Genomic DNA, 10,131 nt, shown 5'->3' on the forward strand with positions numbered 1-10,131 from the left:
CTAAGAAATTAACTCCAGATTCACTGATTTACAGCATTACATTTAAATTGTTGTCAAATGGGACATCATTGTGTTCAGTATTTCTCTACACCTCATGATGCCAGGTCAATCGTAAGATCAGCTAGAAGAAGATAACCTGATTGGCAGTTCAGGAGGTAGAAAAATAAATTACCGTGATAATAAATCAATTTAGACGCTGTTAAGGTTCAAAATATTGGGGATGGAGACAAGAGAAAAACCACAATAACAACACTGGTCCGGTCGGGTTGAGTCAAACGATGATTTAATGATCACACACGTGGGAGATGGACACTGATGCAGACAGCCTCAAAATCTCAAAATGGTGGAGCATTGCTCAAACTTTTATAGCCTCTGGTGCCTCCACCTTATCATACAAAGCCTAAACATTCACATGCTTTCTCTCACACAGCGCCTAAGCTACGACCTTGGCTCCCTGTTTATCTGCTCCTGCTGAAATGGGGCAGAAAACTCCAGCACACTCTGTTCTCTTCTACTCAGACAAATTAGATTTCTTATAACTCAGCAGTATAATGCATCATAAAACAATATCATTCATTCACAACAAGTCAGCAGTTTAATGTAATGCAAATCAGTTTAACTAATGCAATAGTTATCAGCTTCTTCTAATTCAGGAGAATAATGCAAACTAAAACTACATAATAATTCACAATCTTTAATTAGGGGTATAACATGGCATAAAATAATATTATAATCTAACAACGCATATTATGCATTCTTACGAGTCTTAGATTTTCTTGCTATCAGTACTAATGTGTGAGGTTTTAACTGAACGTAAATTGTTTAGAATGTTTAATCAGCTGTGTTGTTAAGTCATAGATAATCAAGATGTCTTTTTTAGAGGTATTTTAGCATTTTTCTGCAGATGGCATTCAAACCTGTTCACATTCAGTAACCAACAGTACGGGGGATCTATGAACACCACATTATCATACATTTGTGTCATGCACAGCCTGTTTCCTGTTTGTTTTCACTGTCAGTCTTCTGTTTGTAAGTGTCAGGGTTAGCTTTTCTCCTGAACAATGTCCAGTACCTAAAGTCGGAGTTCTTAGTGCCACAAAGGTCACTCTCCTTTGTCTTAGCTAATTCACAATAACAACTAGTACTAATCATATGTTGAACCTGATCTGGAGTGGTTTATAATTAGAGTTTTAGTTTAAAATTGGCTTCAAGAGCCATATTTTTGCTTTGATAATGTCTCTGATTGGCATAAGAAGCACTCAGTTGATGAATTTTATGCAGAAGAGTCACATTTCTTTTGGTTAAAGGTTGACTACACTGCAAATTCCACCACCAACAAAAAACAAATACTTGACAGCACAGTAAATTTGACTGTGTAGTGATGTCATTTGCACAGAGGCACTTTTGTTGGCTTACTTTAAGAGACAAAGGACTTCTGATTGGCTGGTAGTTTGAGGTAAAGCATTTGATTGGCCAATAAGCTACCGTTGAGTGCTCACTCACTTGATGCTGAAACCCATAGGGAACATATATAAAAGCGTGTACTGTGGGAGTGCTCAGCAGATCCACGAGTAGGTCCATCACTTGAACCTTCAACAGCTGAAAAATCTTGTACGGTAAGTAGAGAAAAGATTGCTTACTTTGGTTTTACTGAAAAATGTGCTGTCAGTCTTAGAAACAGCAGATTTTAAGAAGGTGGGTAAATCGGATAGTAGCTGGCACCCACTGGTGTGATGTTGTTAGGATGTCTCTGGTTTGCTGCTGTTAATTTTGCTAACACGGAAAGCTGGTGGTATAGTTTCTGGGGGAACATGCAGTTACTAATAACTCTCCTGCTTTCCTCCGCAACTTCAAGGACTTCAAGCAGAAAGGCAGTGAGTGTGTGAGAGAGAAAGGGGATTCATACAGCTGTGGATGTATGGAATAGAGAAAATCTTGTGAGCATATGTGGAAAACCCTCCAAAACAAATCACAAAACCTTTTCCTGATCATATTTAATTACCTTGTTTTGTATTGTATGTGTCTTCCACAGTGAATAATGATAATGTTCAAGCTGTGGACGCTTTTTCTTGCTTATGCCTTGATCATTTGCCAGATGTATGTCTCAGAGGCAGCTCCAACTAGGTGAGAACTGTGTTATTATTCCTATGAAAATAAAATATTGACCTTTAAAAAGTACGATAATCATCTGTATTTACATACATTATTACATGTTGCAAGCTGAATGAAATATTGCTACTTTAGTGTACTCCAGTAAAAAAACAAACAAACAATCACTTCACATAGTTTTTGGTTTACTTTGTGCGCTATTGTATTTACGCTGGACAACACCTATAATTTATGAGCAAGTGCATTGGCAGAGCCTGAGAGATCAATGCACTGTACAGTAATTGAATGTGTATTTTCAGAACCAGTAAGGAATCCATGTCAGATGGAGTCACACTATCAAATGATGACGCCCAAAGGTTGCTCAGAGCTATGAAGGAGTTCATGCAGATAACTTCAGAGGACCAAGCCCAACAAACAGCTGATGGGAACAAGTATGACTCTTTTTAATCTATCTATCTATCTATCTATCTATCTATCTATCTATCTATCTATCTATCTATCTATCTATCTATCTATCTATCTATCTATCTGTCTGTCTGTCTGTCTGTCTGTCTGTCTGTCTGTCTGTCTGTCTATCTATCTATCTATCATATTGTTACACTACACTTTTGGATAAGCCCAACAGCTCCAACTTTGTGTTTATTACTTAATAAGGTATAGAGTGAGATCTGTAAACATTTTCATTATCTGTTAATGCATGGACAGCAATTATTCATTCATCCATTCATTTCTTGAATGTTAAATGACATGCCTGGAACAGGAATAGGCCTGGAATAGGCGCAACACTGGAAAAGCATGATGTCATACATACAGGAACATGCATGATAGCCAGCCTTAGAGCAGATTATACCAATAGCATGAAAACATGCATAAGCTATTTTGGTTAATAAGATATCATTATATGCATTCAAAACCGTTAGCATGCCTTTGAAATATTAATTGAAGCTTTTCTGCTGGTGCATGACATTTCAGGAAAAAAAAACCATATGTCTGCATGTAAATAGTAATAATTATCTGCATGTTACTGTAAGCCTGTTTTTGCATGTTTGTCTCCATCTCTAACAGCTTGGATAGACCCATGTCTAAGCGCTGCACAGGCTTAAGCACTTGTGTGCTGGGAAAACTCTCCCAGGATATTCACAAACTACAAACCCATCCTCGCACTGACGTGGGAGCAGAAACACCCGGCAAGAAGAGAAGTCTATTTGAGAAATATGAAAACTACAGCAACTCTTACAATTGAAGCTCTCAGCGCTAGCCCATTTATGTTACATTTATCTGAGTCAACATTTTCTTGCAGATATATACGTTTACATGTATAGGATTGTATGTATTGTATGACCACCTTAAAACAAAGGGACAAAAAAAGCTTAAAGAGCTTAATGGCAGTGCTTACACTAGTTTTAGACAGCAAACTGAAGATTTCATCACCTATAAAGTTGTAGTAATTCTACAAAAAAAATTTCTTATGTAAATTTTTTTCCTGGCATTTTTCTCTTATAATAAATTCATATTTTACTTCAAAGCAGTTTTTCAGTGCCTTTAATTTGGTGTTCACAATTCCAGACTGTATTGTTTGCTTAATGTCTGTCACATACGTTTCCAGTCTTATCTTGAATACCATAATTTGCTATCTTGTTTCTATTCCTTACAAGCAATGCAACAGCACAAAAGCGGGCATGCAACACAGCCACCTGTGTAACCCACCGCCTAGCAGACTATTTGAGTCGGTCTGGGGGACTTGGATACAGCAACTTTGTTCCCACCAACGTTGGTGCCCAGGCTTTTGGCAGACGGAAGCGGTTCATCTCTGTGTGAGCACATTGCCAGATAAACGGTATGTAGTCACTGGATACAATCGACTGCAGGTAAAAGATGGATAAAGCTTGCTGATCTGAAAAATCAAGTCAATAAAAAGTTCTTTAAAATCTGCATTCTTTCTAATTGCAAGCAGGGTGCAACTCTTTTGACTCCACAAAAGATATACAGTATGCATTATAAAGTCTATGTTAAAAACATTCAGTTCACCCGATGTACCATCTGATTGGTTTAAGGTCTTACTTGCAGATACACGTCTGAAATTTGGGACTTCACTGACCAGTGAGAGGCTATGTCCGTCTTTACATGGACTCCATGCTCTGTACTTCTTTTACGGCTGAACTCATCGGAGATTGAGCTGAAAATAAAGTATAAGAGAGGGAGTATGTCTGTGAAGGTTCTCAGTCATCCAGGTCATCGTAGTCTAAGGAGCTTGGAAAGGAAGGCGTCTGGACCTCTTTGAGTTGCTTGAAGACGTTTCACCTCTCATCTGAGAAGCTTCTTCAATTAGAACTGAAGAAGCTTCTCGGATGAGAGGTGAAACGTCTTCAAGCAACTCAAAGAAGTCCAGACGCTTTTCTTTCCAAGCTCCTTAGACTAAGAGAGGGAGTAAACAAATTTAGTGTGTCAGAATAATCGTATTAAAACTCATTAATGTATTAATTCCTCCAGAAGATTAACTTTTGGTGTAATCTACTTCTGTAATCTAGTCATATTTTATTTTATTTTGCACTCTATTGTTAAAGTCTGATATAAAATCCTAAATTCACCGCAAAAATCTGGATCTTATACATCGTGTTGTGATTCACTGCAAGTTCAGAAAAGATAAACTTTTTTGTTTTGTCTTCTCTTTTTTTTTTAGGACAAAGTGCCTCTTTCCTTGGGTGACATCAACTTCATCATCAATCCATTTACACACTTCATAAACACTGACTGATGTCTTGTTTTCAGGCTAACAAACATTTCCATAGTATTGATGATTAATCTGTGCTTAAAACCAGAGAAATAACTACAGTTACAGAAAGGTAACTCAATAGGATAAAATAGAGTGGATTTCTTTCTGTCTCAGCCTGTGGCTCAGCTGCGCTTCTATTTTGTGCTGATGTATCCATCTACATTAAAACCACCTTCACCTTCTTGTGGATTGCTGTAAAACACTTTAATTAAATTATCGTGAAAAATACAAATGTAAAATGCAGGAATAAATTGTATTTTAGCTACATTAGACTCTACTGTCTTACTGTGTTGTTGATCGACTCATGGACAAAGAAATGTACAAAGAAATGTTGATTTGTTTTTAAAAAGGTGCAATTTAAGTTGTATTAAAAATATGAAGTTGGTTTCTTTCGGAAGCTGCTCCCTGTGGTCGCCACAGCGAATGAATCTGCATGTTGAGAAAACGAAACTATGCTCTTGATTCTTAATTAAAGAGTAAGTATTGAATTATGAGTTATACATTATTATTTCATTTTATCTTGTCATGTGACACAAAAGCAAGCACAACACTTGTGTTATTTCTTTCCTGTTGGCGGTTCACATTTTATTCTGGTGAGAAATAACTTACATAACTACATTAGCATCATTTGCCAACCAATCAATTGCCTTTGAAAATGGCATCATCTGGCAAACGTCCACAATAAAACCGATTGGCCTTTCCTGATCATATAGATCTAATCCTCTGAGACTTCTGCCTTTTTCTTTTCAGACTTTAGCTGCAGCAACCTTTTAAAGTTTTAGTCTAATTGAGCTATATTACTAAATTCACAGATAAAGTTGTTGTAATATAATGACAGCGCTTTAAGAATAAGGAGATGTACTTTTAGTGAAGAGGGCGTTTCTGTCAGACCAAACCATCCAAAAAAAAAATTTATGCTTTTCCCTTAACAGTTAAACGGGTTGAGTAGGTCTAAGTGGAACGTTAGAAATTAAGTAAACATGCTTATAAAAATAAAGCTCTACATAAGTTGACAGACTTTGAGAAAAAAGAAAGAACTAGCTAACTGTGTGGCAATAAATTGCAGAAAAGCTTTTGTTTGTGTTGATACACACTGACTGGCCACCTCATTAGGCACACCTATTTAACCATTGCTATCTAATCAGCCAAACACATGGTAGGGACTCAATCAATACATGTAGGCAAGTAGGCTTGGTCAAGATGACCTGCCAAAGTGGAAACTGAGCATTGAATGAGGAAAAAGTTGATTTAAGTTACTTTAAACAGAGTATGACTTTTGGTGCCAAATGGGCTGGTCTTAGTATTTAAGAAACTGAAACAGTGTACTGAAAAAGAGAACATATCCAGTGAGCAGTGGTTCTCTGGGTAAAAAGTCAGGAAAAAGAAATGACTGCTTCGAGCTGATAGCAAGGCAGTAGAATTCAGAAAACCACCAGTTGAAACCAAGATCTACAGAAAAGTATCAGCAAGAACCACAGTGACCATGTTCACTGAAAGCCTTCATTTTATATTATTTCACTTTCAATATGATAATTGTTACAAAAACCTTGAAGTTAACATGTGTAGTACACCCTATTACATATGTGCTTGCAGGAAATACTGTCTTAGAGGCCAAAAACACCTTGTCTTTAGCTCTACCTGAGCTCACCGTCTCTGTGTGTGTCTGTACATACTAGCCTTCTTGTAAACTGTGCCAGCGTCATCATCACTGCTGCTTTTGTGTTATCAGTCGGTTTGCTGAAAAAAATGGGAGTTGGGTAGGTTTATTGTTGTCAGACTTTTTATTCACATGCTACTCCTATCATCAAATTAATACTGGTCCACTGTTTTGAAGTCTTGGCTTTAAAATACGTGTTTATAAAAAAAAACCCCTCTTCTCTAGAATACACATTAAATTTGCTGTTAGCCAAATTTTGATTACTCATGCTGGTTTACTTGTGAGTTTTAATAGCATTAGCTAACATCTCGGCTAATGCTAACTGAATGCTCAGACAACATGACTGGTCAGGTGCAATGTTGATCCTTGACCTGGTATGAAGATATCAGAGCTGCCATCAGAGCCTATACTTATGAAGATGTTAGCATGATGCTACTGCTAAAGAATTAAGCTAGCTGCAGCAGGCTATGAAGTTTGGACCAAACTTCTGTTTGGTTTAGAGAAGTGTATTTTCCCCAGACAAAGTAAAAAAGTCTTAAGGTGAATATATATATATATATATATATATATATATATATATACATATATATATATATTTTAAACTTTTTTTTACTTGTATAGTAATGACATCATACCAGGAGGAGGCAAGTTCTAACTTAATTGCTGTACCATAGGTTAAAGATAATGCTGTGAAGAGGTGGGATAAAAAGGCCCAAGAAGACCCAAGAATAGTCCTTGCTCTTGTGAGGGAGGGAAGTTTCACCCAAAGGTAGTAAACTTATTTTAAATAGATTGCAAAAATGTGCTGCTAACAGAAACATGTTAACCCTTTATAGAAATACGTGGAATTTCACATTTTTAACCTTAGTGTGCTAGTGGAATTTATTGCAAGATTTGGTTTTTCTTTTTACTTTTGTGCCTTCCCGGGGGGGGGGAGGCACAAGCTCAAGCTCAGCTAAGTTAACATATATAGTTCATGGCTCTGTAGAGTAAACATTTTTCTCCCAAAAAGTGTGTATGTGAAAATGTAGGACATATAAACTTAAAGGAACGTTTTGGAACATTTTTCTTGACTCACATGTGCAAGTTTGACAAATACAGTATAACATCAATAAAGAATCAAAGTGAAGTTCTGTCCAGTTCAAGGCAACAGCTTCATAGTGCTTTGTGAAGCTGATATAAGGTGGCAATAATCTCCAGTAAATTAATGTGGCTAAACATTTATGTACTTCTCTTCAAAGATTTAAATTCATTTCTTCAACATAGCATGTGTATATAGACCCAAATTCCAGTTGTGCTATTCTGTGTCATGGTACTTGATGGGCAGGCTTTCATTAAAGAGTCGACTAGACAGCTGCAAGAGAAAAGAGTACATTTTTGAGTCAATATCAATCCAACTTTGAAGGAAAACAGTAACAGTGAAGTGTAGATCTACTGAAAACAAACAAAAAAATTGACATGGAAAATCGTAAATGTTTAACAAGAAGTAAAAAAAATAGTGTTTTAACTACTGGTGTTAGCTGTTTTTTTCTTATACATAATTCAATCAAAACTAAATAAAACAGAAATATTGAACTACTAAATCAATTTTAGCAGTAAATAAAACTCACAAAAAATAAACAAAAAGCAAATACCAATATATGCAATTTGAGTATAATAAAAAAATACACATACATATGGTTATAAAACAAACAAAAGCACATATTTTAATATTTATAGCTTGACAATGTGCATAAGTGGATCCATATATAATTTTCTACTAACTTGTGGCAACATCAAATATACTGTTGAGTTCTACTGTAAACTTAAATAACACAAATGTGGCTTCATGGATCTGGTGTAAATATTGATTTACCATCATTTGACCCAGTTTTAGGTGAACAGGGCTTTCGATTAATATATAATGTTCCTTGTTATAAAGGCTATCATAAACATAAAGATGTGGGGTTAGGCATGGGCCAAAAACCCAGTTTCCTGAATTCTGGAAGGACAGTGAAGTCTTCAAATGCTCAGGGCCGCTGCTGATTGGTCAGATGCAATAATGTTACTATTTGTCATGTAACCTGATCGTTTTTTTTATTGGCTGAGATAAATCTATGTGGTACCACAACCTCACAGAGAGGGATGGGGAGGCCAGTTTTAATGTCCTTGAAGTTACCAAATTCCTTACCCAATAAAGAGTAGAATACATAAAAAAAATTAGACCTATTCTATGGCGGTTGGTGGTACATGTTGATATGCATTCTTGTAAAGGAAGTTGTTGTAAAGGAAGTTCAACATTGCCAGGCTCTCTTAATTGGTTTGACAAAACCTGAAACCTTGTTAAGCACACTTATCAACTTTTCTGTTAACCCAGGCTTTCTACTTCAGCCTGTGTGCATGCTTATGCAAAAAAGGGGGCGTTTGACAGTCATTTCTTCTTTCTTCTGCATAGAATTGATCTATTGAACCCTGCCTGCTTCAGTCAGACGTTATAAGGGAGCGGCTGATAGAGATCTATAAAGATTACAAAAAAATTTGTAGTTGCAAAATGCAACAGTGATGCTGTAAATAAGAGAGTAATGCTACGGATAGTGGTGTTAATCTTATGAATTCATGATCATCACAAGCCACTGTGCATAATGTATTTATATTTTACCCCTGAGTGCGCTCTCTGCTGCTGTTTATTTTTAACGCGACAGCTCTACGTTAGAGCTCCGTAACTTTAAAATGGATGCAATTTACAACATTACAGGTTACTTAGTGTGTTCATTTTTGACTCTGTCCCATAGCTTACTAAAGGATTTGGGCACCTCAACAGTTTTTCACCACATCAAAGTGAAATTAATTTTATTGATGGAATATTCTTGGTGATTAAATAGCCTAAAAATGTAGTCGATCAATTTTCTGATCTGTGTTTCTAGCAGTTGCAATTCCAGCGCTGTGAAACAGACTTAGCAGCAGATTAGAGCCAGTCATAAAAAAAACAAACACTTGTACACTTCCTGCTTTTTCTTTATGGTAAATTATCTAAACTTGGAAAAAAATTATAGGACCATAAAAATTAGCCTAACCACATTAATATAAAAAGTGAGCTCACATACTTTTATAAAAAAAAAGAAAGTAATGCTTTAATAATGTGGCATGAAGCGCAAATTATTATGGATAGAGACAGCTTGAAAGGTCTTCTGACATAGAAACACCTGGATTAAATGATGCAGATCATTATGTCAATGTGGAGTACACACTGAGAGAATTACACAAGAGGAGGATCTAGGAACTAAATATCAATTCACCTTTATCACTAGAGTGCTGCCCCATTGATATGAGCTTCAGTGAATGTCTTTCTCTGTAGCGTTGCTATGTTTGTCAAATCATCGTTGTCATGTTCAAAACAATAACAAAGCAAAAAAAATCATAAAAACAGAAACTCCCAAAAGCATGACTTGCTAAAAGCGGTATCTTGCTAAGTATTCTCAGTTTATCTCTCGCCGGCAAATATTGATTTCAAATTATGACACTCTTACATAATTGTTTACAAGATAGTGAAAATGTTTTCTGTCTTGTCAAGATATGAGTGTACTTTGTATGTTCTGATGTCAGGCTAAGGTTG

At 36.2% G+C, this 10,131-nt stretch overlaps 1 protein-coding gene across 2 annotated transcripts; it reads left to right on the forward strand.

Annotated features, from left to right (window-relative positions):
* The first annotated feature begins 1,367 nt into the window (after positions 1–1,367).
* calca (calcitonin/calcitonin-related polypeptide, alpha) lies at positions 1,368–3,856 on the forward strand. 2 transcript variants are annotated; one of them, XM_082524735.1, is made up of 4 exons: positions 1,368–1,616; positions 2,033–2,124; positions 2,409–2,540; positions 3,175–3,856. In XM_082524735.1, the coding sequence occupies exons 2-4, from the start codon at positions 2,039–2,041 to the stop codon at positions 3,350–3,352; spliced, it is 396 nt and encodes a 131-aa protein (XP_082380861.1). In that variant the 5' UTR covers positions 1,368–1,616; positions 2,033–2,038; the 3' UTR covers positions 3,353–3,856. The 2 variants fall into 2 exon arrangements, with proteins under 2 accessions (XP_082380861.1, XP_082380862.1); XM_082524736.1 differs by lacking the exon at positions 1,368–1,616 and adding an exon at positions 1,780–1,937.
* Positions 3,857–10,131: the final 6,275 nt, after the last annotated feature.

The sequence above is a fragment of the Aulonocara stuartgranti genome, assembly GCF_965226115.1.
Source record: "Aulonocara stuartgranti genome assembly, chromosome: 1".
Lineage (NCBI taxonomy): Eukaryota > Metazoa > Chordata > Actinopteri > Cichliformes > Cichlidae > Aulonocara > Aulonocara stuartgranti.

What these genes read in the sequence shown, in the direction of transcription:
- calca (XM_082524735.1), top strand. Translation starts at nt 2,039, where the DNA reads ATGATAATGTTCAAGCTGTGGACGCTTTTTCTTGCTTATGCCTTGATC. An exon ending in TCAGAGGCAGCTCCAACTAG is followed by an intron (nt 2,125 to 2,408) that starts GTGAGAACTGTG and finishes GTGTATTTTCAG; the next exon opens with AACCAGTAAGGAATCCATGT. An exon ending in CAAACAGCTGATGGGAACAA is followed by an intron (nt 2,541 to 3,174) that starts GTATGACTCTTT and finishes CATCTCTAACAG; the next exon opens with CTTGGATAGACCCATGTCTA.